The 27,467-nt window shown below is 57.7% G+C and overlaps 2 protein-coding genes across 6 annotated transcripts; one reads left to right on the forward strand and one right to left on the reverse strand.

The window, feature by feature from the left end:
• The first annotated feature begins 2,209 nt into the window (after positions 1–2,209).
• Positions 2,210–7,558, forward strand: EMILIN3 (elastin microfibril interfacer 3). Its single transcript, XM_049869647.1, has 4 exons — positions 2,210–2,512; positions 3,776–3,898; positions 5,126–5,349; positions 5,584–7,558. The coding sequence occupies exons 1-4, from the start codon at positions 2,346–2,348 to the stop codon at positions 7,356–7,358; spliced, it is 2,289 nt and encodes a 762-aa protein (XP_049725604.1). The 5' UTR covers positions 2,210–2,345; the 3' UTR covers positions 7,359–7,558.
• On the reverse strand, positions 7,469–25,641 carry LPIN3 (lipin 3). 5 transcript variants are annotated; one of them, XM_049869643.1, is made up of 20 exons: positions 25,560–25,641; positions 20,977–21,176; positions 19,757–19,852; positions 18,574–18,842; positions 18,279–18,362; positions 17,828–17,948; positions 17,319–17,661; positions 16,013–16,112; positions 15,734–15,894; positions 15,254–15,347; positions 15,096–15,165; positions 13,304–13,396; positions 13,183–13,226; positions 12,412–12,550; positions 11,257–11,405; positions 11,038–11,124; positions 10,345–10,497; positions 10,057–10,171; positions 9,864–9,967; positions 7,469–8,022 (listed from the first exon to the last, which is right to left on the reverse strand). In XM_049869643.1, exons 2-20 carry the CDS (start codon positions 21,166–21,168, stop codon positions 7,515–7,517), a joined length of 2,922 nt encoding a protein of 973 aa, XP_049725600.1. In that variant the 5' UTR covers positions 21,169–21,176; positions 25,560–25,641; the 3' UTR covers positions 7,469–7,514. The 5 variants fall into 5 exon arrangements, with proteins under 5 accessions (XP_049725600.1, XP_049725601.1, XP_049725599.1 ...); XM_049869644.1 differs by having other exon boundaries at positions 18,279–18,359; positions 25,511–25,634; XM_049869642.1 differs by having other exon boundaries at positions 25,511–25,634.
• Positions 25,642–27,467: the final 1,826 nt, after the last annotated feature.

Genomic DNA, 27,467 nt, shown 5'->3' on the forward strand with positions numbered 1-27,467 from the left:
TGGGGCCAAGCTGTCTCTTCAGCCCCTTGTTCTGTGGACATTTCCAAATTTAAACAGGGTCTAGTGTCCCCCCATGAGCTGTGGGCTCCACATCTGGGGCTGGAGAAGGGAGTGAGAGGAAGGGGCAGGGCCCCTTGGAAAAGGATCCCAGCTTCGGGGCTGGAGTCGTTTCTTCTCAGCACCACCAGGGCAGTGCTGCCTGGCGGTGAGAACCTAGCCTCGGCTGAGGAGTTTTGTTGGTGTTACTTGCTGTCGAGTTGGCTCCCACTCATGGCAACCTTAACTTATAACAAAGAAACTTGGCCCAGTCCTGCGCGATCTCCACCTTTGACATGTTTGCGCCCATTGTCATGGCTATCGTGTCAATCCATCTCATCGAGGGTTTCCCTTATTTTTACTGACCACTGACTTCACCAAACATGTTGGTCTTTTCTACCAGTTGGGCTTTCATGGTGACATGTCCAAAGTAAGCGAGCCAGAGTCTCACCATCCTTGCTAGCTAGGCTCTGTTCCTTTCCCCTCAGAAGTCTGCCACTTTCCCAGAGTGGTGCCAAAAGCAGGAATATATCAAAGATGCTGTGTATCTTGCCCTTGACAATGACTCACGACAACTTTGTTAAAGCTTAGAGAAAAGTGGGCTGGTTGATAAAAAAAAGTACATTTGGTGGATTTGTGTGGACAGTGAAAGGCTTGGTTTGGTTCCTAGGATAAAAACGCACTCAAGCTAGCTCAAGTAGAGTGGGTTACTGGAGGCAGAGGGGAAGCCACGGCTCGTCCCTCTTCCTCAATTTACCCAGAACTTCCACATAGCTCTGGCTATGGACTACCATACAAAAAAACATAGCCTACCTTTTTACCATCCCCTAAAGACCCCCACTTTGAAGCTGGATTCTCCTCAGCCTCTGCATTCCAGTTCCAGAGCCCAGGAAGAAGAACCATTGGCCCAGCTTGGATCACCTGTTCTCCCCCCGGGGCCCACAATCCACTATGGCTGGGAGAGGTCAGGGGCATGGATGTGGGTGTTAGAGCTGACCCATCCAGGGCAGGGTTTAGGGCATGCTGTCTAAGAAGGACGTGTGTCTGGGAGGCGGAGAGCTGATGAGCACCCTTGATGGCATCACCTCACTCAAAGAGTGTTGATTCACGTCTCAAAGTCCGTTTGGAGGGAGGTCTCTCCAGGTGTGCCTTAGAATTCTGTGTACCCTTCACTCTATCAACAACTTGGGTAAAGGCACAGGAGACCCATGGACATCTTTGGAGGAAGTCCCACTCTACTGAACGACACAATCAGGATTCAAAGGGCTCTGTGCTGGCCAGAAAATTGGGACAATGAATGATATTGAATGAGGATAAATGTAAAGGCCAACTCTCAGGTTCAGAATCAGTATCATAAGTGAAATACGGAGGAAGCCTGGCTTAACAGCAGCTCCTTGAGAGAAAGACTTAAGACTTTCTTTGACAGACAGGATTATGAGCCAGGGCTGTGGCCCAGCAGCCAAGAACTTCCATTGCACAAAGAGCAGCAGAGAGTCCTTGGCTGGACCAGGAGGTGGTGGACATTGAAGGCTGGGTGCAGCCCATACCTAAGAGAGACAGACACAACAAGGATCCTACTAGAGGGGACACTCTCACCAACTGGCAGGGCTGCAGCGGTTAGTGGGGAGGGGTCAGCAGAGGTATGACATGTCCTGGACACCCCCAAATAATGATGGCATGAGACGGCAGAGCTGGCCAACAGAGATCCGCCCCCCCTCAGCCTATTCCAAGGAGGCGGCTGGTGAGGTTGTGTCGTTGCACACCCAAACACGTTCTTCCCGGGTTCAGAGCCCTCACTTGTGGCCTTCTGGCCCACGCGGGCTTTTAAGGTCAGCGTGCCCGGCGGGTTGGTGGCTCCGCGCCCGCCCGGGTGGGCCTCGGGGATCTGGCTATGCTTCTTGCCCAATGCCCGCAGGCTACGGTTATGGATGGGTGTGTTGGGGACAGGGGGCCTACCAGGACCTTCCCGGGTCTGCGCCCTTCTTAACCCCTTGCTTAAAAGGGCCCCTCGGGCCTCAGCTCGGAGCTGGGGCGGGGGGCTGGCGGCGGAGGAGGGGGCCGGCGGAGGAGAGCGGCGCGGTCCCAAGTTTATGCTAATCCGCGCAGAGCCCGCCTCCCGCCTCCCCTCGGCGGCCCCAGGCGCGAGCTGCCCGGCCACTCGGCGGGACGCAGCCGCCGCGAAGCGCCAGGCGGCCGGGCTGGCAGCTCCGGGGGCGCGACCGGCGGTGGGACTGGCGAACCGCAGGGCGGTGCGGCTGGCGGACACCAGCGGGGGGCGCCGCGCGGCCAGGTGGAGGGCCGGGGCCGCGATGGGCCCCCGCCGCCTGCCCGTCTGGCTGTGCGCCGTCGCGGCGCTGCTCTCGGGCGCGCAGGCCAAGGGCACCCCGCTCCTGGCTCGGCCCGCGCCTCCCGGCGCCTCCAGCTACAGCCTCTACACGACGGGATGGCGCCCGCGGCTGCGTCCGGGGCCGCACAAGTAAGCGCGGGCCGCGCCGGGGCGGGAAGCGGAGGGATGGGGCACCGGGCCCGGGCACGGCTCTCACCTGCCCCGACCCCGCGCGGGTGCGGCACGGCGCCAGACACCCGAGGGGGCGGCACCGGGGAGAGCTCCTGCCCGCGCGGGCGCCCCTCGCTCGGGGAAGCTGCGGGGCTGGCGAAGAAAACTCAGCCAAGGGGGCTTGGCGCGGCGGCTCGGATCCTGGCAGTGCCCGCGGAAACCTTTCCAGCGAAGTAACACTTTCCAGCTGCACTGTGTGCAGACTCCGGGCGCAGCCGATCAGGTGGAGGGAGAGGAGGAAGGGCGGTCTGCGCACGGAGCACGCGGGGCTCACCCTGCCAGGGCTTCCCATCTCTCCCCTGCCCCGCCAGGTGGGAAGATGGAGCCATGCGCCCGGTGGCCCGGTCCCCCTCCGGCTGTCAGCCCGGCTCCAGCGACCCGCTTGGGAGCCCCTTCGTGGCTTGGCCGCATTGCTAGTGGGGGCTGTTGGGGCCCGTGCCTATGCTGAGACTCCATAACAGAATTGCCTCAGCATCTGGTCTTTAGTAAGGCAGTGGCTTGTGAACTGGCCTCAGTGGGGCTCCGCCAGGACACCGTCTTGTGGAAACTCTGGCTGAATTTGAGGGGTATTTAGGAGGAGAGTGCCCAGCTCATAGCTGACACGCAGTGGGCCCAGGCAAATCAGAGTGGCCTTCCTGGAGGAGGTGGTACAAGAACTGGTCTGTGAGAGAAAACAGGCGCAAAGACAGGGGCTGGAAGACTACAAGGTGGGATGTGTTTTCCCAGGAGGCAGAGGAGCATGGATGAGAAACCTGCTGTCAGAGAAGGCACTAAGTTGGGATCTCAGAACCTCCAATGTGAAGTTCAGGAAGTTGGAACCAGTTAAGGGGTTGGAGGAGAGTGAAGATGTGGGGAGGCGCTTGAGGGGGAACCCAGGGTGGACCTCAGACCACAGGAATAGCCTCCATACCAGGCTCCTGGTTCGGTACAATGCCTAGCGCAGTGACCAGGCCATCCCAGAGGCTGGGGTCAAAGAGACCAGCAGTGCGGCTGGGACCAAGCCAGAAGATCCTGGACCCCAGGCCAAAGGCTTTGGCTCCTAGAAGCTAGGAGGAACGACAGAAGAGAGATGGGGGGTCTGGTCCCTTGCTGAGGCCCATGGATGGAGGGTGGGGAGAGGGTAGGAGCCTCAGTGGGCCTGGCCAAGGCCAGATGCTCCAAGGGTGCCATTTTCCCCTGCAGAGCCCTCTGTGCCTACGTGGTGCACAGGAACGTGACCTGTGTCCTACAGGAGGGAGCAGAGAGCTACGTAAAGGCTGAGTACCGGCAGTGTGGGTGGGGCTCCAAGTGCCCTGGGACCGTCACGTGAGTGCACCCCCATCCCACCCATTGGGATCCCCTGGCACAAGGCCCAGCCCTGCCTTTAGCTGAGAACAGCCACCAGCTCCACAAAGGGCTGTAGCTCCTTGGACCTCAAAGATCCCATCCCAGCCTCCACACAGACCAGAGTGGATCAGGGCCCCAGAGCTGGAGGGGGCCACAGAGGACCCCAAAGGTTTTGAACAAGTTGTGGCAGGGAGACGGGGGTAGGCTTAGGTTGCAGCCCAAGAGCCACAAGGGGACAGGAGGAAGGTACCAAGGGGAGAAGCACAAGGTAAAGAGGAAGTGACATAGAGGGTGGGGGAGGGGAGAGAGCAGAGGGTCACACTAGCAGTGGTTGATGCTAAAGGGGGCCTGGGCAACCCAGGAAGGGCTGTGGTGGTTAAGAGGGAGGGTGTGGAAGGCAGAGTGCGGGGTACTCAGGCCAGACAGGTGAGGCCATGTGCGAGGACCTGTGGAGGTAGACAGGTGTGCGAGGCTCTACCTGGAAAGGTTCAGACAAGTGCCAGAAAACAGACCCATTTGCTCCAGTGCATCAATGGGTGAACAGGTACATGGCTACGCAGGTGCTCCCGGTGAGCCTGTCCTGCCCTCTGGGGACCACCCTCTCCTCCCTGCTGACCTCACAGAGTAGGCTAGGGAGGAGTGGGAAGAAGTAGGAGGAGCTGATAGAAGCCAAGACTGGTTCCTGGACAGTGAAAGTGGTGCCTGCCCCAGCTCCGGGGAACTGCTGCCGACCCACAGGTCGGGTTGGGGCTTTGTCAGAATTCTCCAGGTACCACAGAAGCCACAGTGGAATTTCTGATGGCAGCATGAGCTAATAGGACCCATGTGGTCTTGGGAGTGTTGGGGCTAAATTCCTGCTACCTCCCACCACCCCAGCAAATAGGATGGGGTGGGGCTTCTACCTGTATCCTTCCCGACCAAGTCTCTGAGCCTCAGGAAGGCCTGTCCTCACCCTGTCACCATAAACACAGAAAAAGGAAAGACCCTGGAGGTGGAGAAAGATCTAGGCCTCATATGGGTATCTGAGAGTGGCCCTGAATACTGACCTAGGTCACCTAGCTGGAGGCAAGAACCTCAGGCCACAGGCAGGTTCCTTGGGTCACAAGACCAGGCGGGGCTGGGGCTGGGGCAGAGCTATGCTGCACCCACCCAGATCCTGTCCCCACCCAGATCCTGCCCCCTACCCTCTTCCCCTCCTGGGCTCAGGTACCGCACAGTGCTCAGACCCAAATACAAGGTTGGCTACAAGACGGTGACAGACATCGCCTGGCGTTGCTGCCCCGGCCTCGCTGGAGAAGGCTGCCCCGAGCACCTCACTGACCACCGGCCCACCCCACCCCAGCCAGAGCCTGAACCCCAGATTCCCTCTGGGCAGCTGAACCCAGGCCCTAGGCCCCCTTCTTACAGCAGAGTGGCCCCCAGCCCCCACGGTGAGTCTACCCATGGAGACCTTACCAAGGTGATCAGTTTCTTGGGCTCAGCAGGGTAGATGGGAAGGGGACTGACCCAGGCTGGCCTGTGGCAGGGCTGAGCCCCGGGACCCTTCCCCAAGTCAGGGGCAGGCTATTCTCATGAAAAGGTTGGCTTAGAACAGAAAACCTTGGGCAGCTGACGGACATGACAAGCTGAGAGACGCCCTGGGGTTCTCTTCTCCTCTTTCCCAGGAAGGAAACGGCCAGGGCTGTTTGGTGAGCGGCTGGAGCGCCTGGAAGGTGATGTCCAGCGCCTGGCACAAGCATATGGTACCCTCAGTGGCCTCGTGGCCAGCCACAAGGACCCCAACAGGATGAGAGGTGGCCCCAGGGCTCCTGCCACCCCTGTGGGCTTCGGGGTCATCCCCAAGGGGTTTGTGGGCCCGGGAGACAGAGCCAGGGGGCCATTCACACCTCCTCTGGACGAGATCTTGGGCAAGGTGACAGAGGTGAGCAACACACTGCAGAACAAGATGCAACTGCTGGATGAGGTGCACGGGCTGGCCCTGGGCCATGAGGCTCACCTGCAGCGGCTACGGGAGGCCCCACCGTCCCCGCTCACCTCCCTGGCCTTGCTGGAGGAGTACGTGGACCACCGGCTGCACCGGCTCTGGGGTGGCCTGCTGGATGGCTTCGAGCAGAAGCTACAAGGCGTCCAGAGTGAGTGTGACCTGAGGGTGCGGGAGGTGCGGCAGCAATGTGAAGAGGGTCAGGCGGCCAGCCAAAGGCTGCACCAGAGCCTGGATGGTCGGGAGCTGGCCCTGCGCCAGGAGCTCTCCCAGCTGGGCACCCGGCTGCAGGGTCTGAGCGTGGCTGGCGGAGGCAGCTGCTGTGGCCAGCTGGCCCTAATTGGCGCCCGCGTGGACAGCCTCGAGCGAAACCTACAGGTGCTCACCGAGGCCCAAAGGGCTCATGGCACCCCCTCTGGGGGTGAGCTCACTCGGCTCTCTGCTGCCATGCTTGATGGGCGGCTCGAGGGCCTGGAGACCCTCAATAGGACAGAGAATGGAGTGAGGGGTTGCTGCCTGGGGGTGGGGGAGGGGGGATGGGGAGTGGGTGGCTTTGGGGCCACGTTGGAAGAGCGTGTGCAGAGCCTTGAGGAGCGCCTGGTGACGCTGGCTGGGGAGCTGAGCCATGACAGCACCCTGCCGGGCAGGTCCACACAGCCCCTTGTGCAGACAGAGCTGGCCATGCTGGAACAACGGCTGGTTTCGCTGGAGACCTCGTGCGCCCCCAGCACCACCTCAGCTATCCTGGACAACCTCGTGGCAGAGGTGAAGGCCTGGCAGAGCCAGAGTGAGGCCCTCCTGCGCCAGGTGGCCAGCCATGCGGCCCTGCTCCGACAGCTCAATGGCACCATGGCTGAGGTCCAGGGGCAGCTGGCAGGAGCAACAGGCAGCTCGCTTCAAGGCGAGATCACCCTGCTTAAGGTCAATCTGAACTCAGTGAGCAAGTCACTTACAGGCCTCAGCGACTCCATCAGCCAGTACTCTGATGCCTTCTTAGCTGCCAACACCTCCCTGGACGAGCGGGAACGCAAGGTGGAAGCTGAGGTCCACGCCATCCAGGAGCAGGTCAGCAGCCAGGGCTCGCGGCTTCGGGCCGGCCACAGGCAGGTCCTGAGCCTGCAGGGGGAGCTGGAGCAACTCAAGGCTGGTGTGGCCAATGTGGCTGGTGGGCTGAGCCGCTGCCAGGACACAGCCCAGGAGCTCCAGCATGCAGTGGGCCACTTTGACCGGAGGGTGGCACAAGTGGAGGGCGCGTGTGGGAGGCTGGGCCTGCTGGCCGCCAGCCTGGACAGCTTGGCCGCTGAGCCGCTTAAACCCAGGGAGGGCCTGTGGGGCCACGTGGACCAGCTGAACCGCACGCTGGTCCAGCACGCACAGGACATTGCCCGCCTCCGGGATGACCTGCTGGATTGCCGGGCCCAGCTGGCTGAGCAGGGGCGGCCGGGGCAAGCCAACTAGGCAGGTGGACGGGACCCACCCCGCAAAGCCCACCAGCCCTGGGAATGGCACCTCAGAGCCAGCCTTGCACAGCTGTGCCTCCTAGCTTCCCCCAGTATGAATGCCACCTTGGAGGCCACAGAAGAAATGGGCTTGGTCCAGCACCACATGACTTTGCTAGCCACCAAAATCCACGCTTGGTGCTGTACAAACTGGACAATGCAGAATAGTGGTCAGGGCAAGAATGCTGTGCCTGAAGGCAGGAATAGACTCAGGACACCTCAATTCCATGGTCTGCAAATTGCTCCTCTGCAGACACCCCAGAGCCCAGTAACTGCAAAGACCTACAGGTTGGCTCTCAGATAGTGGTTCTGCCCATATCTCCATCTGCCCACAAGGAAAAGCCCCCAGCTCATGGAGGCTTTTGGTTCCCTTGGCCCTGTGCTCACGATTCCTCCCTTCTCCTCTTGGCTTCTGTCCCCGGCTGTCGGGGCTGGGCTTGCATGGGAAGGTGATACCCCCGAAACTGTTCTCACACACAGGCTGCTGTTCTTTCCCCAAGGAGCAGGTGCTGCTGGGGGGTTCCAGCTCCTCACAAGTCCTCCAGGATGAAATGGAAACATAGACTTGGCCAAGAGTGCTCTTCATCCCTTCTGATCCTCTCCCAAGGTGAAGGTGTAGGCAGCTGTAGAATTTCAGAGGGAAGGACTGGGTCCAGGTGATGTGTTTGGGGGCTCCAGCCCCAATTTATCCTTTTCCTTTCCTTCCCCAGAGGTATTTTCAGGGCACTCTGGCCCCATACAGTGGCACAGTGGTTAAGAGCTTGGCTGCTAACCAAAAGGTCGGCAGTTCGAATCCACTAGTTGCTCCTTGGAAACCCTATGGAGCAGTTCTACTACTCTGTCTCATAGGGTCGCTATGAGTTGAAATCAACTCGACGGCAAGGGTTTTTTTTTTTTTTTTTTCTGGCCCCACATGATCCTCTTCCTTCCATTTTGGGGGAAGATCTTCCCCCCCAGGTCAGGGCCTCTCTCCTGGTATACAAAATGGCCTGAATGTGGCCAGACCCTAGGGAGGGAGCCACAGCTGGAGAGAAAGGGGTCCAGGCCTTGCTGCCAACACCCTTGCAAAACCCTAGCCCTACCAGAATAGTCACCCAATGGTGTGAAATTCAGGTGCAAAAACATGGAGGGTCAATTTGAAAACAGGTATCCATCGGGCTTGCACGGTTCCCAGAGGCTTCACGCTCATGTCTGCTGAGCCTCCTTGCCTCAGTTTCCCCCACAGCTGCAGAGGCCCTGGTGTGCTATTCCGCAGGTCCCGCAGCCCTGCCTCGGCATTCTGGCCTCCACTTGGGAACTGTCAGGGTGGGCAGGGTCTGGATTAAAGCTTTTAGCCCATCTAATGGCACTGTGTTCACCAGCGACGGTGCAGGGAGGGAGGGCTGCAGTGGGCGTCAGCCCTGCTTCCCACAGCTCCTGGGACAAGAGCCCTCAGCAGCCACCTGAGCACAGAACTGGCCGCACAGGCCAAGGTGGGGCACCTGGGCCAACAACCACCTGCCCCATGGGGCTCGGGGGGGAGTCCTCAGGGAAGGTGCTGAAAGGAGCAAGGGTAGCAGCTGGGTGGGGGCCACACTCCCATGGCCCTGACAGTGTCCTGGGAACCCCCGCTTCCCTGCTGCTGGTGGGGCAGGTACCAGAGTGCCTAGGGCTGGGGCGGCCTCATGTGCTGAGATACCAGCAAGGGAGAGGCAGTGACGTGGGAAGGGGCCAGGGCTTGGTGGAAGGGTCTGGCTTCAGCGGGTATGATGCAGGCTCCCTCTCCCCGCTGCTGCCACAGGGCAGCCCCCAGCCCTTCCCTGAGGCCTCCAGCCTCAATGGGCTCCCTCTTCTCTCTGCCCATAAGGAATTGATTCAAGGCCCCAGAATGACAGGACAGAGACACCAAGAGCACAAAGAACCCTGAAAAAGCCCGTAAGCCATACATTTAATTGCTACAGAGCCCAGGAGCATTTGCCCCACCCCTGCCACTGAGCTGGCAGAGGCAAGACAGGACACGGGGCAGGGGGATGGGGGGAGCCTCTGTGTCTGCCAACCAGTCCACAGCCCCCTCCTCCCCTTCAGTTCTTTGGACCCATGGTACCCCACTTCTATCCCTATGCCTTGGGACACTCAGTTCTGGGCCAGGCCAAAGAGGCAGGGCAGGCTCAGGCCAGGGAGTCCAGGTCCACATCTGGCAGGGGCTCCCGCCAGTAGCTGAAGCTACTGTATTCTGGCTCGGCCAGGTCTACACTGGGGCCACGGGCCACAGGCGGGAAGACGAGACCGACCACCTCACCAAGCCGCTCGTATCTACAGGCAGAAGGGGGCAGGCACTGAGAGTCTGCGTGGCCACTAGGCCACGGCCTCTGCCTTGTCAGGCGGAGACTGCATCATTCCTGGGAGCCCTGGGGTAGAGGGCAGAGTCCCGGGTGCAGTGGTGAGATGGGGGCCCAGGGAGAGGCAGGCTGGGGTTTGGCCTCACGTGGATTTGTGGCTCTTCATGAGTTCCTGGGTGAGCTCCCCCCGCGGGTTGACTGTGAAGATGTGAGACTCAGGGAGGCCCACCTGCCGATAGGCAAAGACATCCTGTGGGGGACAAGAAGGGACCAGCTGAACAGAGGCCAGCTGGGAGGTGAGGAGGAGGTGGTTCAGCCGGTGGGGTGGGGACACCTCACGTTGGGTCGGTTCCCAAAGGCGGCATAGAAAGGCTGTCCATGGGGCAGGAACAGCTGCTGGATGTCACTCAGGCAGGCGATCTTGAACACCTCTGGCTTCTTCTCAATCACCTCTCTGGGGCGGCCAGGGTCACAGGCAGGAATGCGCGTGAGGAGGGATGGAAACCAGGCAGGAAGGCAGGGTCAGGTGACCATGGGCCCGAACCCAGCCCTCAGCTGATAGCCAAGGCAGTGGGCCTGCCCCTCCCTCCAAGGGGTTGTGGGCTTGTATTGTGTCGGGGTGGTTACCTGTGGAGGGCGGAGAAGAGGCTGCTGGGAGATAGTAGGATGGGGCCCTTGGGGAGGCCACAGCCTTGCTCGCTCACCCACTGCAGGTACCCCTTGGTGAGGTCAGCCATGCCGATCGCCCGTGCAGAACAGTACAGGAACTTGTACCCATTTCTGGGGGCAGGGGTGGCACAGAGCCATCAGAGACCAGCCTTCCCCCATCACATCCTCTTGGCAGTGCCACCAGCCCTGGGACTCCAGCCTCCAACCCCAGAGACCTTTGCCAGGAGGGGACTCAGGGAAATAGCTGGGCCAGGCCTGAGAAGTGGCCTCAGCAGCTGTCCCATTTGGAGCATGGACTGAGTCCTGAGGACCACAATGCATGCGGGCTCGGGCAACTCTGTGGGCCTCCCTACAGCAGGAAGGCCAGCAGTTAGACTCGGATTCTGGAACATAGCCCCAGGAAGACGAGTTGCTCATAGAACTGAGGACCAATAGGTAGTAGGTTTGAGCTCTCCAGGCACCCGCCCCAGGTTCTCCACTGGTGGGCCTGCCAGTCCTTCACACCTAGCTTTCTAGACCAGAAAACAGGGCTCGTCACTCCCTCCCACAGGTGGGGGCCTGACCCTGTCCCTGTCCCCAGCTCAGCTTCCCAGAGCAGAGACCAGAGGGCCTGAGGCTGTCTGTCTCCCCTCCCATGGCCCAGGCACTCACAGGTGGATTTTGTGGTAGAGACTGGCGATGCCCTGGTGTGTCCAGTCTTTCCCCAGCTGGGGCAGAATGTGGCCCAGAGCATCCGACCTAGAGCCAGGGAGGAGGGGTCACTCTGAGGCAGTCCTGCTACCCTCATGATCTGTGAGTGCAGCCCCACCACGCCTGTCCAGATAGAGGAAGCAGGACCCCAGGCTGCCTGCCCACGGCCGCAGGCCTTACTTGGTGATGGTGCCATCGATGTCAGAGATGACCACCTTGTCGTCCCATTTCCACAGGTAGATGGTGGCCTTGCAACGGCAGGTGCCCTGGTACTGGGTGGTCACGCTGAAAACCACATCGTTGGCACCTTCCTGCAGGTTCAGGCACCGCTAGGGCCAGGCCAAGGGGGAGTTGTGACCAGCTGCAGGTAGTTGTGGCCAGCGCTCTCTGTTTGGGAGCCTAGCCCATGCTGTGGGCTTCTATCCCTACAAACTTCTCATTCACCACCTCCTCCCAACTCAGAGAACCTTCCCGAACTTCTCAGAGACAGCCACACACCGACACCCACATGGGCAGAGGGTGGCCGTGAGGAGGCAGTGAGGGAGCACAGGCTGGGGCCCTGCATGGTGCCGGCACACGGGAGCCCTAAACTCCCTTCTCTCCCCTTCAAGAAGAAATTCGCAGATGCATCCCAGCCCTGACTCCCCACCCAGGCTTTTCAGGGTAGCCCCATGGCGGTGGCACTGCTCTTGGCAGGAGACCCCATTCCATAGATCAGGGCCCTGTGGGAATCTTCACGGGCAGCCCCCTGCCTGGGGCTCAGGTATGTACCTCCACACTCTCTAAAGAGAGACTGAGCCCTGTACATGATCCATAGAGTAGGGTCAGGGCAGTGCTCAGCCAAAACCAGGTGACCAAGGCTTCAGGGCCCTGGCTGACCCCAGGTTGGATGTGACCAGGCAGATGGCATCCTGCTCTGTGTCAGTCTGGCCAGACCCCCCAGGCACCTCCCTGACCATGGAGCCACCAGTCACTGAGCTCAGAGAAGACGTGGCCTGAGGGACCATAGTTGCCACAATCTGAGGGGCTGCCATCAGCCTTTAACTCCTGAGGTGTGGCTTCCAAGGGCAGAACCTGAGCCAGCTGACCCACTGAAGGCAGAGATTTTAGGACAACATAAAAGAAGGCTTTTTCACTCAGAGCATCTGACAGGAAAATGGGCTAACTTGGGCAGGAGTGAGTCCCCCACCCCCAGAGGTTATCCAAGCAGAGGCCATCAGGGAAGCTGCCAAGGGGTGGCTTCTGGTCTTTGGTGAATGCATGGCTCCATGGGACTCTGGGACAGAAGGGTCCCAGCCCTGCCACACACAGGAACACATATATGCACACACTTACAATCTGTTCAGAGGAGAGGCGGAGGGACTTCTTGTAGGTGGGCGTGTAGGCTGGAGGTGAGGGTGGCGGGGAGGGGACCTCGAGGATCACAGGGCTGTCTGGGCCATCGTCCTCACTGCTCAGGACATCTACCTTCTCCCTGTGGGCATCCCAGGCTCTCAGGCCACCTCTCCCCAGCTGAGGGCCCTGCACTCCCAGGAGACACCCATCCTCAGCCCAGGCCACAAAGCCTTGGCCTATCCTTGCAGACAGTCCAGGCTATCAGAGGTCCCTCCCTCCAGCCACCACCCATTGATGGTGGCAGACGCAGGGACTGGCCCACAGTCTACACCAAGGTGACAGCAGGGCTGGAGCCATGACGCAGGGTGCCCAGGCCTCAGTCTGCACCCTCCACAGCCAGAGGGATGCCAGGGCCTGTCTTGAAAATATTTACATGAAAAGTCTACGAGTGCTTTTTAGCATTTATTCCCAATCATGCCTGATTTGGCTTCAGTGGGCCTATCCTTAGTCACCCCACCCAACCTCAGACATTCTGGGTCACTTCAGAGGTGAAAGAAGGAAGCAAGGTCAGTCCCCCAGAAAGAAGGAAACAAGGTCAAGCCCCCAAGGTAGGGCCAGAAGTCTGAATTTCCACTCTTTCCGACTCTGCCATTTCATGACTGGGGAACTTTGGGACATATCTCAGGGAAAAGAATGGGTGTACAAGTGCAGGGAGAGTTTCCCCAGGCTCCAGCCTCAGCTGCAAAGCCCCAACGAGGCGTTCTAACTCACCTCTGCACCTCCCTGGCTGTAGTCTTCACCCTCTGGCCACTGCACTGTGGGGAGAGTGCCCATCTCGTGAACCTCACTTCTTGCCCTGGGCTGGCCCTGCCCCACGATCATGACTGCCTACCTCTTCAGCAGGGAAGTCCCTGCGTCGCCAGGAAAACCACCACCGCCCACCCTTCCGGGGCATCTTCTCCTTCTCCAGCTTGTCCACGGTGCTCTGTGGGCAGATGAAATCCACAGTATTTTTTTTCTGCACAATACAAACCTACCTCACACTGCCCTTGGGGCCCCCCATATGCCCATGGTCTGTGGTGACCCTGAGCAAGGTGCTGTCAACATCTGGAGGCTGAGGAAGCACACTCGCCTCCATCCTGGGGCTCTAAGCAATGACGCATAGAGCTAGACACAGGAGACTAAGGGTTTTTCCTACCCCCACCCTGGCCCTGGCCCCCTAGCTCTAGCCCAGCCTTGGCCTGGCCTCCATATCTTATGGATCGGTATCCCTACTAGAGTAACTGAAGGCAGTGTTTTGGGAGTTTCTCAAGATCTGGTACTACCTGCATGATGCCACCAAGGGGCAGTAGGAAGGACAGTCTATGGCGAATACTTCCCTAACCTAAGGTCAATGGTCCTATTCCATGAACAGCCTCCCTCTCTGTATGCTACCATCATTGTCTGGCTGGGGCAACATGACCTTGTGAAATGTGTTGATTAGATCTGTACTAGATAGCCTCAGAGAGCGCCCAGGCCAAGGTCCAACTGGGAGACATAGAGTCCTATAGATGCAGAAGGGAGAACTCAAGTCAGGAAAACATGGGCTCAGGGTAGGTTGAGTATGGTTCTCATCTGAGCTGGGAATAGGCTTGAGGGAGTTTCCCAGGGGCCCCAAGTAGTAGGTCTGTCTGAGTACACTGAGGAGAGCCAAGTAGGGGAGAGTGACCCCCTTCCTTCCCCTACGCACAGACCCAGAGCCAGCCAGAAATGCTGGGGAAGGAGCCGAGCATCACCAAAGGGAGGCACCAGCTTCAACATCTGGTCAATGATGTTCTTTGGGCAAACCCAAATGAGCTGAGAACAATGGGTCAGACCAGAGCAAGGCTCTGAGTGGCTCCCAGAGGGGCAGAAGAGACAGGGGCAGGTCGGTACTGGCTGTTGCTGACCTGGAAGGCATTGTTCTCCGAGACTGAAGGAAGGTAGCCTAGGAGGATCAGGGTGGAGGCTCTGGTGGGGACTGAAGAGGCTGTGTTGCTTCCCACTTCTGGGCATCTGCACGTGTTATTTCCTGCCATTCACCTGGTTACAGCCTACTTGACCTCAGATCTCAGCCCAGTGGGCACTTCCTCAGCAGACTCCCCTGTGGTGGCTCTCAAAGCGCACCAGAGCTCTCCTTCCCAGCACTCACAACTGAATTACATATTCAACTGGGTGACTCTGATTAAGTCCATCTTCCGACGAGGTTAGGGACTGTTTCTATTTACTTCATGGCCATCCCCAACCTGGGCCTGGCACATAGTAGATACTCAACAAACATTTAATGCTGATATAGCAAGTAAACACCCCCAGTCCAACCAGGAGGGGTTCTCAGGGCAAGATGAAGAGTGGGGACATCTGTCTCCCTGATCCAGAAGCCTCCCATGGAAGGCCTGTCCCTATTTAACATCTGTTGGATGTTTATGCCCCTCTGGTTTGTCCTGAGCCCCCCCTTTGAGGCAAAGGCCAAAATCCAATAGGATTCAGCCATGGCAGGAAACCAAGGAAGGGCAGGACTCTGTCCTCACAGGATAAGGGCCAGGATGGGGGGACCTGTCTCCTCCCCCAGGGGCCATCTCTGCCCACCCTCCACTTCCTTGCCAGGGACCCCCACCCCGAGGCTATGGCCACCTCCCCAGCACGCCCAGTGGAGTCCTAATCATTACCTTGGGCAGGTTCTTCTGGAAGGCTTGTAGGGAGAGGATCATGGGGGCAGCCACAGCCCAGTTATAATGCCTGGAGAGAGGAAACAGGCTGCAGCAGCCACAGGGTCCCGGAGGTGGGGTGACTCACGGGCGGCCAGGAGTCCAGCCCCGGCACTTACTTCTTGTTGATTTTCACCACGAGGTTGGGGTCGTCCAGGAGGCTGGGGTTTTTGGCAAGGTCCTGGTAGGTGACGACGTGCTGCCTGAACTTCTCTGGGCACAGAGGCAGGGGGTGAGGGTGAGGCTGGCAGATCTGCCTGTGAGATCTGCACTCTAGTCACACAGACCTCCTGCCAGCTGGGTCTTTACCCGGTGGGTTCCTCCCTACCTTGTGGCTTTTGCACCTGCTGTCCCCACCCTGAGCACCTGCTCATCCTGGATTCGCACTGTCACCACTCAACGCTGAGCATTTGCTTTGCAGTGGCTTGGGAACACCACCCTGGCTGACTGAGAGTAAGCTCCACAGAGCAGAGGTGGACAGGGAGGCCAGTCCAGCTCACGCCTCTGCTGCCGCACACTCCAGGGTCTTCACTGACCCCCCTTGGTCCCCTGGGCTTAGTGCCGATCCTCAAAAGGGCTCAGGCCATGGTGACACATACCCAGGGAGATGTCCTGGCTGTCAGCCAGTCCCCCACAGAGGGACAGCACTATCGTATCCACTGTATCTGGAGGGGGTTCTGGCATGTGTTCAGGGTTGGCGTTCTCCAGGAGCTTCTGGTTGCTGGGTTCACTCCACGTCCTGGCCCCCAGCTCACAGTCACTGGGGACAAAAAAGCCAATGGCAACATGAATACAAAGTGGCTAGGTGGAGGGTCCCCACTCCTCCCAGGCCCCTAATGGAGGACCTAAGACAGCCCAGGTACCCAGGACTCAGGCACCTTTGGGGGAAGTAAAGGGCCATGTTCTCAGAGTCCAGGGAGGGCAAGTCATCGAGGTAGATGTCACTGGGGCCCAGGTGCTGGCTTCTCTTCAGGGAGCCTGAGGGCAGAGGAGGGGACACCTTGGACTCAGCATGTGCTCAGCAGTGTGCGCAGTGTGCCTCCACACTCGAGGCCTCTAACGTAGCACCGCCAACAGAACTTTTTGCGACGACAGAAAGGTTCCAGGTCTGTGCCACTCAGCATGGTAGCCACTAGCACATGTGGCTACGAACACTTGAAATGTGCCTAGTGCGAGACGGAGAAGCTGAATTTTTAACTTCATGTGATTTTAATTACGTTTTAAGCAGCCGCATATAGTCAGTGGCTACTGACCTGGGCAGTACAAGCCGACTGCCTTCCCCCCACTCTTAGGGTAAACCCCAGCTGTGAGCTGCAATGGTGTGGCCTCTGCTCATATCTCCAGCTTCCTCCTAGCCCTTTCCCCTGCGTTACTCAAGACTCGTGAGCCCCTCAGTTCCTAGAACGTGAAACCTCTCTCCCACCTCACGGCCTTGACACACATTGTTCCTTCTGCTTTAGAATTCTTTTCCCCTATTCCTCACTTTGTCAGTTTGGTGTACTGTGGTGGCTTGTACATTATAATGATGCTGGAAGGTATGCCACCAGTATTTGAAATACCAGCAGGGTCACAGCTTTCAGTGGAACTTCCAGACTAACACAGACTAGGAAGAAAAGCCTGGCAATCTACTTCTGAAAATTAGCCAGTGAAAACCCTATGAATCACAACAGAATGATATTCAACATAGTGCTGGAAGATGTGCCCCCTAGGTTGGAAAAGTAGGTTGGAAGGCACTCAAAACGCACAGTGGCTGCAAAACTGGACTTGAGCATACCTACATGATGAAGATGGTACAGGACCGAGCAGTGTTTCGTTCTGTTGTACATGGGGTTGCTATGGGTCAGAGATGACCTGATGGCAACTAACGACATTCCTCTCTTGGGTGGATTTTTACCTTCCACATCTCTGCCCACTCAGAGAGGCCTCCCCTGACCATGCGATTTAAATACACAGCCCCCATCCCAGTTGATTACGCCCTCCCATATCACCCACGCCATGCTCTTTCTTGTTTATGCAGGTGTTGCCTGTCCCCACCCCCAACCTGGACTGTGAACCCCATGAGGGTTGGTGCCCAGCACAGTGTCTGGCACAGAGTTGGTGCTCAAAACATGCTTGAAGTTCCAGAGTCACTCAGGGGTAACCAGAGGACAGGGAAGCAGTGGGTGAGGCCCAGTCATCACTCACCTCTCCTTCTGCAGACCCCCGCTGGTGGCCTGGTGGGAATTGGACCCTCCAGACCTGCCCAGGTCCACAATTTTGAGGCAGGAGGGAGGTGTGTGTCCCCGGTGCTCTGAGTCCTGGTTTCCTCCCTCTTCGGGGTGGGGAGAGGGATGTCCACCCAAGCGGGAGCCTCTGCGTCAGGCTGAAGCAGGTCATTGCCAACTTCTGTCTGCAGGATTGGGGATTCCAAGGAGTCCATGCCAGCCACAGAGACAAAAGGGGTGCTAGGCCCTTCCCGACAAGGAGAGGTTGCCTCGGTCTTGCCTTCAAGGACCATCAAGGAGTCGGGCTGCTCAGCTTTGGCTACCTTCAGTCAAACAAACAGAGAGGATGTGGGCCAGTGCAGGTTCTGCCTCCCACGCCCTAGAAGGCCTTGGGGAGGCAGCCCAAGTCTCAGTCACTCCCATCCTGACCCACACGGGCCATGGAGGCCCCAAAAGGCAGGGATGGGGGTTTGACATGGAGGAACTCACCTTAGGCAGCCGCCCCCAGGGCCACTGCATGTGGGACTCAGCTCGCAGGGGGCTGGGCTCTGAGGCCCGAAGCTCTAGCTCTGAGTCACTCTTAGGGGATATCAGCCCACCTGCCATGAGACTGCAGGAAACAAGGACTCAGTGTCCCCCCAAGTCATCCTGCTACCACCCTGCTGCCCACCTCAGCCTGGGAAGAAATAATTGCAACTCATATGATGCCGGTGTTGGATCCAAAATACATGAAGAATGTGTAAAGAATATATAAAGAGCACCCACAAATCAACATTAAGGTAAACCAGTAAAAAACAAAAAACAGGCAAAAGACTTGAACAAAAGCTTTACAAAGAAGCTATACAAATAGCAGGTAAGCACATTAAATATGTTTATGTCACTGGTCATCAGAACAAGGCAAATTGAAACCACTGTGAGACCTTGGCTTGGAGACTCTCACCTGGTCTGGGGGACCCACTCCCCATCCGAGTAGGGGTAGATATCTTTGGGCTGCAGTAAGGACTCCCCTTCTGACTGGACACTGCTGAGGAGCCACAGGGAAATGGTCACTGACAAGACAGAGTACCCCCAGAAGGGCACCAGAGCCTACGAGTCAGGGACTTGGGGAAGTAAACAACCAAAGCTCAGAGAGGTCAAGGACTTTCCCAGGGTCACACAGCATCAGCAGAGGAACCAGCGTTTGAACCCCAGGTTGCTGTCCCCACTCCCTCGGCCCCTGCCTGGTCCTTACACACCCTGGGGGCTCCAGCCTCGGCTTTTCCCGCAGGGACAGCTCACTCTCGGTGCCTGCCTCCAGCTCTTCCAAACTCGAGTCAGCTGTCACGGTGTCCTCCTTCCGCCTGGGCTTCCTCCTGCGCCGCCTCTTCTTCCTCCCCATGGAGGCCATACCCGCCATAGCAGCGCTCTCAGGCCTACTGGCTGTGCCCATCCGGGAGTCCGAGGGGAAGCTAGGCAGTGCCCCCCAAGGGATAGGTGAGGTGCACAGGCGGGGAGGCACATGTTCCTGTGGAGCAGACCAGGGGAACAGCTGAGAGAGCTGTCAGAATCCCAGGCCCTGTAGTGAGCTTACGTGGGGTCAGGACAACACGCACAGATGATGGACAGAGGGGGCAGCAACACGCCTTTGCAGCTGCCAGCCTCAGAGCTCCCTAACAGCGTAAGGCAGCCCCGATCCCTGGAAGCCACCCACGCCCCGGCAGGCGAGGGTGCTGCACCCTCCACACGGCAGAATCCTGGGTATCTGCCTCTCATCTCCTCCTCTGCCTACATCAATCACAGCAGCACCTACTTCTCCTTTAAGACTCAGCCCAGGTGTCACCTCCTCCAAGAAGCTTGCCTTGACCATCCCCAGCCCTACCACCAATGCCTGTCACTGTGACAGCAGTATTATTCCATCATCCATTGCTTCTGTGTCTGTCTCTCAGACTACTCTGGGAGCCTTCTTGAAGACAGGGGTCATGCCTCGTCCTAGTCCACTACGTAGTGTCGGCATACAGTAAGTACTCAATTAACATTTGTCAAGCTCAAAACAGTTTAAACATCTCTATTGGCTTGAGCTGGGCATTGTCTCCCTTCTCTAGATACTGTCTCTGGCACCACCCCTAGGATAAGCCACACGTTATGCTTTCCAGCCCCTAACCAGTCCCTGGCACCTTCCTCTTCAAGCCACCTGGGAAATGCTTCCTCTTCGTCCTCCAGGGCCACCCCAGGTGTCCCCTGAGAAACCCCTCCCAGCTTGTCCTGGAAGAGGGTCAGCCCATCCCCCTCCCCTGGGCTCTGGCAGCATATCACGTTTGCCTGAGGCTGCTCCGGCTGACCCCTCTGTGCCAGACCCCCACCAATGGGACAATGACAAACCCCACTGCCCCACCCAGAGGGGCACCAGCACAGGCGGGAGGGCAGGTGCAGGGCACTCACCTCTTGGCTGTCCAGCTCCTGGACAAAGAAGGCCTCCCCGTTGTCCCCCAGCTTCATATGCAGGTCCACTGGCTCCCCGTTGATCTCAATGTCTACCTGCAGTGGAGCAGGGTCGGGTAGGGCCTCACTCCCATGCTCTAGCCCATTGGCCCCCAGCAGGGCCTCGCTGGGAACCTCTCTGTCCCCCGGACTTTTATGTGCCTGGCTGCTCCCCCCAATGAGGGTCCTGCTCCTTTCTCCTTCCTCAGAGAGGCTGCTTGCCGTGCCCTCTCCCTCACCCACGTTACCCCATTCTCTGGGCTTCATTGCACTTATCACTGTCTCAGTTAGCTGGCTGATTCTTTTGTTTCCACGTTCCTCTCTCTCCCACACCCCACAACGGGAATGTAATCTGTCTTGGCACCACTGTATCCCCAGCCCACAGGACAGTCCCCAAACATTTGATGATTGCATGAACAACGGCAAGAATTACCATTTACTGGGTACTTCATACAGTATTTTGTGTAGTCTCATTTCATCTTCACAACGACCCCTTAAAGTAGCTCCTATCATTATCCCATTTTATAGATGAGGAAATTGAGGCTCAGAAGAATTAAGTGTAATTCCCTGGGCAGGGGCCGAGAGGAGATGAGCCCAGAAAGTCTGAGTCTACAACCCTGGGTCTTAACCACTTAGCTATACTGTCTCCCGCAAGGTTACACATTCCTATTAGGATTCTGGAAAGTTCACAGCCACCTGAAGGACATGCAGGTTCATCAAACTTCTATTCATATACAAGACCTCAGTGTGGACAGAAATCTCTGTCTGTTCACCTGGGCCCAGTCAAGACAACGAGGGTTTGCTTTCAGAGTGCTGGCAAAGGGACAATTGGAGCGCCACCACATACCTGGCCTGAGACAGTGTTATCAGCTCCCGTTAATCCTTCCAAACCATCTCACTACCATACCAAGCAGGTGAAATTGTAGCCATTTGTACAGGTGAAGTGACTGAGCTCAGACATGATGGGCCCTAAAACAGGCCCTGCCCCACTGTGCTACTGCCATGGCAAAATGGAAATCCCTCCAAAACTCCAAACTACGCCAAGAACTTTCAAAGAAAACACAAAAGAAGGGAAGCATGTCCATCTACGGGAGGCCTGGGTCCTCTCTGGGGACTGCAGTGGCTGTCCCTGGCTTTGAAAGCCCACTCCGTGACGGCCACCTCACCCAGCTAGTACTCACCACCTTCTCCCGTGACCGCAGGACGCCCAGCTTGCCGAAGCGCACGTGGAAGGGTGAGCAGCGGAAGGAGCCATCCACCTGCTTTACCACCAGCACATCGATGCCGCCACTCAGCGTGGCTGGGTTCAGACCCCGGTACAGCTCCTTCACTGTCCCAAGCACAGTCTCCGCCAGCTGCCCCACGTAGTTCATGACTGACGCTGCAAAAAGAGACACTGCTGTGGACGTCCCGCCCACGGTCTGACCACCCAGGTCCCTGGGCTTATCTTTGTGCAAACCTCGGAGTAGTCTTCACACAAACAGGTTACAGGCCCTAGACTTGGGTTCTGGCCCAGTGTCCTGCCGCGGGACCTGTGGACAGCTGCCTCCCTTCTCCAGGTGCCAATCTCCACATCTGTAGAGTGAGGCTCTGGGGAAAGCAATACCGAGGTGCCCTGCACCTCTAAATGCCATGACTAACGATAATGATCACAGTGCTCAGTGGGCACAGCTCGTTTAATCTTCACAACAACCCTGTGCAGCTGGCTGGGTGGGTGTTATTACTTCTGTTTACAGACAAGCCAGCTGGGGCTCAAAGAGGTGGAGTGGCTGGCCCAGGGTCTCACAACTTGTAAATAGAGGAACCAGGATTCGAATCTAGGTCTGTGTGGCTGCAAAACCCTTGGTGTGAACTGCTGGGATGGCCCAATTGTAGAACAGGAGGGGGGAGGCACCCCTCCCTGGGTGCCAATTTGGGGCAGCCTCATGACATTCAAGGTGTCAGCCTGACCAAAGCCCTGCTGAGTAAAGGGCAACAGACCTGAAGGGTGATCTTCTCACCCCAGAGGATGGGAAAGGTGTCTCTGTTCTTCCGTCTGAGAAATGGGTTCAGCTGTCTTGCTGCCTCCTGCTCCTAGGAGTTGGGAAGGGCCTTGATAGGCCAACCTGACTGATTTGTGGGGGACCAGGAGTGGTGGCACCTCAGGTACCTCAGACGCTGCCCAGTCCCATTCCTGAAGTCAGAGGCCCAAGGCTCCCAGCTTAGAACTCCTTCCCAGTTTCCCTGATAGGAAGCTCCTCCATGGGTCACAGGATGACCCCAGGGTCTCTAGGCCATAGTTCTCAGCCCCAGCCTCAGCCCTAACCCCTACTGCTCAGACTGGGGCTGACTCAGCTGGCCAGGCCCTCAGGCCCACATTCAGTCTGTGGGCTACCCCTCCTTCCCCCAGCCAGACCAGTCTCTCCAGCTCTCCCATATAGGCAGGGCTGGGCGAGCCAGAAGCAGGAGGGAAGAAGCCAGGGCCATAATGAGAGCCGCCACCAAGCTGGCATGATGCCCACCCTGCCTGCTTCAGCTCATTGCTCCACCCTGATGGCCAGGCCAGTGGGCGGCCCACTGCTCCTCTGGCTGCTAGGACCCAGACTGCCGCCACCTCCACAGGGCATGTCCCTCTCACTGACCCTGCATCAGCAGCCCTGGAGGACTGCCCACCATGCAAGACCACCCCTCAAAGAAGTTAAACAATGTATCCAACGTTAAGCAATGTATCCAAGCCCTATTAAGCTAATAGGGCCATAGGCTGGGAGGGTGGGGGTGTATGAGAGGAGTGTGATGATTCAAATGCAGGTCTCCTGGCTCTGCACCATGGGTTGCTTCCATTCCATGGTCTCAAAAGCACTCACCAGAGCTGCCTGCAGGGAGGGCAACCCGCCCACAGCCCACCGCTGCCCAGCCCACTCAAAGTGCAGTCCATGGACTAGCAGCACTTGCATCACCTAGGAGCTTGTTAGAAACGCAGAATCCTGGGCCTGACTCAGCCTGAATCAGCTACTGAACCGGCCCCTCTGCCTTTTACCAAGATCCCCTGGTGAGTCCTGTACCCTCCACTGTTTGAGAAGAACTGTCTTAGTGCTCATAGTGTGGGGCCTACCCCTGGGAGAGCCTAAATGATAAGACCCCACCCACCCCACCCAAGACAGCACTTCTCAGATAACAGCTGTATTCTGTCTGTCCAGGAACATGGGACTGAGCAATGAATTCTTCTGGTCTACACCAGAGCCACACAGACATAAGGCACAATTACAATGGCTAAAGTGAGTGGAGAAAAAAAAAAAAAAGAGGACCCCTAAAATGTCACTCAAATTCAATAAATATTTTATCTGCAAAAACCAAAAAGACCAAACCCATTGCTGTCAAGTTGATCCCAACTCATAACGACCCTAAAGGACAGAGTAGAACTGCCACCATAGGGTTTCCAAGGCTGTCAGTCTTTAGGGAAGCAGACTGCCACATCTTTCTCCTGTGGAGCTGTTGGTGGTTTCAAACTGCCAACCTTTTGGTTAGCAGCCAAGTGCTTAGCTACGGCACCTGTATGTGCGAGGTGAAATTCTCCACTTTGTTTTCTCTCAACCTAACACCAAACACTATGAATACAGGTCTGGGCAGGCAGACAGACTGACGAAGACAGACACTTGGTGGGGGAGGGGGCAGGGCTCTAGACCACTGCACCCAGGAAGAGCAGAGTGGACTCTGGAAGCTTCTAGGAATAAAGAAACAAGCATGGGAGAGCCAGGTCAGGGATGGGGACAAAGGTCTGCCCAATTGCGGACCCAAGCAGGGTCAAACCCCACCTGAGCCCCCTGCCCTACAGAGAGGACAAAAGACCTGGGGTGCAGGAGGAGGGCGGCAGGCTCAGCTCGTTGGAGTACAGGGTTTAGGCCAAGTAATTCTCTGTTGTATGGGGCTCTGCTGTGCATTATGGGGTGCATAGCAGCATTCCCGGCCTCTACCCACTAGATGCTAGTAGCACTCCTCCCAGTGTGACAACCAAAAATGTCTCCAGACTTTGCCAAGTGTCCCCTGGAGGGCAAAACTGCCCCTGGCTGAGAACCACTGATCTAGTGGGGAGATCCAAGTGCAGAGATGGCACTCATGGGGCACTCAGGCCCTGCTCCAATCCTCCCATGAGGACAGACACTTAGGGGGCTCTGGACCACTGTACCCAGAAAAAGCAGAGCGGATGCTGGAAGCTTCTAGGAATAAAAAAGCAAGCATGGGAGGGGCAGGCTAGGGATAGGGACAAAGAGTGCTGTCAGGCAAGTAGCTTGCTGGCCTTGGTTTCCTCTTCTACGAAACGAAGCCTCAGTTTTTCAGACCCTTGTCAGGGCTGACATCACAGGAGCCTAGAATCCTTTTCTCTCCTTGCTTCCTGCACCCCACATCTGCTTGCTCAGCATTTTGGCCTCCCACAACCTACCCAATGCCTGCACCCATCACTGAGTGCACCTTCTTTCCCCAGGACCCATCTCTGCCTCCTAAGTCTTCACCAGCTAGAGGGAGAGCTCTCTTTGGCTTCTCTATATCACCCTACACGGCCCCCCCCCCAACTAAAATGTCCTGCTGGGGACTCTAGTCAGCTAACTGCACCTCAGGGCTTATCAGTACACCTCCCTCCCAAGACCCTGAATCTTATTCCTCAATTTTCTGCTCACCTGGCCCCCTCTTTCTTCTCCTGTTCTAGGTCAAGGCTGTATTACCAGAGGCCTAGACCATGAGTGGCAGCAGAGCACTATGGGTATGGGCACTAGACTGTCTGGGTTCTAATCCGCAATCTGCCACTTACTAGCTGGGAGACCTTGGGCAAGTCACTTTGCCTCTCTGAGCCTCCATTTCAGCCTCTAACCTAGGGATAACAATAGATCCTCCCTAATAAGGTAGGTGAGGAGTGAATGATATAATTCGTGTAAAGCACTGACAAGCAGTAAACGCCTAGTACGCGTCACCTATCATCATCTTTGTCATCATGACTGTCCCTGTGATCCTCCCCACTCACCCAGGCATCCTGAGGACACTGGCCAGACTCCTTAGCTGCACTTGGATGCCTGCAGTTGTAAGGCCTTTGATAATGGTGGCCCCACTCTGCAAACACGCAGATGGGCTACAGGCAGGAATCAGGGGTGTCTGGTCCAAGCCTCAGACCCCACTTTGGGAACATCCACAGGCCTCCCAGGCCAGCACACAACTCCACCATAAGAACGCCAGAGCAAGGTGTCCTGGGTCTGAGCTCTCAGCCCTTCAGGGGCCCCAGATTTGGGGAAGGGAGTGCAGCTCTCCATCTAAGACCAGAGGGTGCAGGAGGGTAAGCGCTCCTGCGGCCCTAGAAGGGAGAAAGCGCACCCGGGCTATCTAGCGGCGATCTCCACAGCTGCATCGGACTTGCCCAGCCCAGGCAGGCGGGGCGCCAGGTCAGACCCCGTTTTGCAGCTGAGGACACTCAATGGCAGAGAGAGCAGGTGTCCCCCTCAAGGTCACACGGTCAGCCTGGAGGGAAGCCGGGCCAGTCTCCCCTGCGTCGAGGCTTCTGTATCTCTCTCTCCAGATCTCACAGCCGCTGACCGGGGACTGAGACAGCGTGAGGCAGTCCCCTCCACCCCAGCGTTCCCATCTGACGGCAGAGGTGGAGTCAGGCCCGCCAACAGGAAGGAGCGAGGATCGGATGGCAGGACACATGGGCAGAGGGGGGCCACCCCTTCCCCGGCCCGAGCTGGGCCCTACCTGGGGCGCTGCCCACTGGAGCCCCTGGACCCGGAGCCGCCGCCTCTACCTGAGTGCACAGGCCCAGCAGCTAAGGGTCCTCGGGCTCGCACCGACTTGGCGCTTCCGCCTCCTGCAGGCTGGGGTGAGATCCCGGCCCCGCCCCCTCCACCAGCCACGTGCGGCTTCCCCGGCCCCAATCAGCCCGGGCTCCACCCCCCGACGAAACCCCGCCCCCGCCCCGTCGCCACGCGCTGCGGCGCCATTTCACCCACAGAGGCTGGGGCGGGGCCAGGCTTCAGGCTCCGCCCCACAGGGCTCCGCCCTCGGCCCGCCCCGCCCCGGCCCGCATCTCCGGGCTGCCAGGTGGAAGGTCTCCGCACCTGGCCACCTGCCCCACCACCTGGAACGACGAAAAGCCGGGACTTTGGAATCGGGCTGACCTGGGTCCTCCGGCTCTGCTTTCAGCTGGCTGTGTGACCGCGGGTAAATTCTTCCCCCTCTCTGAACCCATTACCTGCTTTGTCAAAGAGTGGTAAATCGAAAGCCACCTTGCAGGATTTTCGAGATTACATGAAATGACGTTTGTGAGGCTCCTGGCGCTCCACCTTTCCCTTCCGCGGGGCAGCTTTCCCTGATTCCCCCAGACGGGACCCCTCGTGTCATACATACCCTTACATAGCCCACAGTTGTAATTACATATTTGCTTGAATAACTATTGATTAATGCCTACCTCCCCACTTGAATATGAGCTCCGTGAGAGCAGGCGTCGAGTTGGGCGCGCTCACCCTGACACTCCAGCGTCCACCACAGTGCCTGGCATACAGCAGGTGCTCAGTAAATGCCTGCTCCTTCATCCGTCCATCAGACGCTGTGATTGAGCGACAGCGAGCTCAATACTCCCACTGGCCAGCAGAGGGCAGCGGTGCCCAGCTTTCTCGCCCAGCTGCGCACTCGCTCCGTCGGACAGCGCTGGAGTTACTTCCGCCGCGGCCAGTGTTGGACAGGTGAGCCCGGCTGCGGAGCGGCTTTTCCCTTTGGCTCTGTGGTTAGCCGCCCCTCTGACAACCTGTGGGCACGTAAGACTCTAGCTAAAGGCTCAAGATCCAGGGGCATGACCCTCACCCCCTGGTGAGCTGAGGTCCATGGAGGATGGTCAGGAATTAGGTCTGCAGGGGCGAGGCTGGTTGCTGTGGAGCAGGAGGGAGTTCGCTGTAAAGGGGAAGGGCACCCAGGGTAAGGCTTGAAGGGGTGTGGTGGCAGTGGCGAAGACCCAGGCTTGAGAAAGTGGTGGGCGGTGAAGAGTGAGAAGTGGCTGCCGCTGTGTGATCCGAAGTGACATGACCTGGTGGGAAGTGGCCAGCTGAACCCAGGCAGTGTCTGGCCAGCATTTCATTGGGGTCTTGTTGAGATCGGAGCTGTGTCATGGTGGGCAGAGGGCAGCATCAGGACACAAAGACGTCCGTGGCAACATTAACATAACCATTACTCCTAACAGTGAAGCACTGGAGACTTCTGGACATCAAGAATTCCTCCAGGGAGCCTGGGAAGAAATGAAGGCAGAGACAGAGCTTGGGGCTGCAGGCAACACACTCTTTGCCTTTGAGCCTCAATTCTTTCGTCTGCGAAATGGTGATTAAACCCTACCTTTTTTTTTTTTTTTTTTTTTGTAGAATGTTATGGTGAGAATTCAACAGGATGAACGAAATCAGTGGTTCAACCTTAGCTGCAGGTTGGACTCACCTGGGAGCTTTGACAAATACCGATGGCTCCAGAGATTCTGATGTCATTGGAGAGGGGTGTGGCCTTGGGAGTGGGCCTTTCAAAAACTCCCCAGGTGTTTGTAACCTGCAGCAGGGGCGACAACCACTAGCTAATGAAATGGCTGCACACGGTGCAGGGCACACACTAGGCACTCAATAAATGTTTATCAACTATTTTTTAAGATTGAGCACAAATTGCTTTCCTGGTTCCTTGT

This window comes from Elephas maximus, chromosome 25 (genome assembly GCF_024166365.1).
Source record: "Elephas maximus indicus isolate mEleMax1 chromosome 25, mEleMax1 primary haplotype, whole genome shotgun sequence".
Taxonomy (NCBI): domain Eukaryota; kingdom Metazoa; phylum Chordata; class Mammalia; order Proboscidea; family Elephantidae; genus Elephas; species Elephas maximus.

What these genes read in the sequence shown, in the direction of transcription:
- EMILIN3 (XM_049869647.1), top strand. Translation starts at nt 2,346, where the DNA reads ATGGGCCCCCGCCGCCTGCCCGTCTGGCTGTGCGCCGTCGCGGCGCTG. An exon ending in CTGCGTCCGGGGCCGCACAA is followed by an intron (nt 2,513 to 3,775) that starts GTAAGCGCGGGC and finishes TTTCCCCTGCAG; the next exon opens with AGCCCTCTGTGCCTACGTGG. An exon ending in AAGTGCCCTGGGACCGTCAC is followed by an intron (nt 3,899 to 5,125) that starts GTGAGTGCACCC and finishes TCCTGGGCTCAG; the next exon opens with GTACCGCACAGTGCTCAGAC.
- LPIN3 (XM_049869643.1), bottom strand. Translation starts at nt 21,168, where the DNA reads ATGAACTACGTGGGGCAGCTGGCGGAGACTGTGCTTGGGACAGTGAAG. An exon ending in GCCCTTTACTTCCCCCAAAG is followed by an intron (nt 15,895 to 16,012) that starts GTGCCTGAGTCC and finishes TTTTGTCCCCAG; the next exon opens with TGACTGTGAGCTGGGGGCCA. An exon ending in TCCAGAAGAACCTGCCCAAG is followed by an intron (nt 13,397 to 15,095) that starts GTAATGATTAGG and finishes ATCTGCCCACAG; the next exon opens with AGCACCGTGGACAAGCTGGA.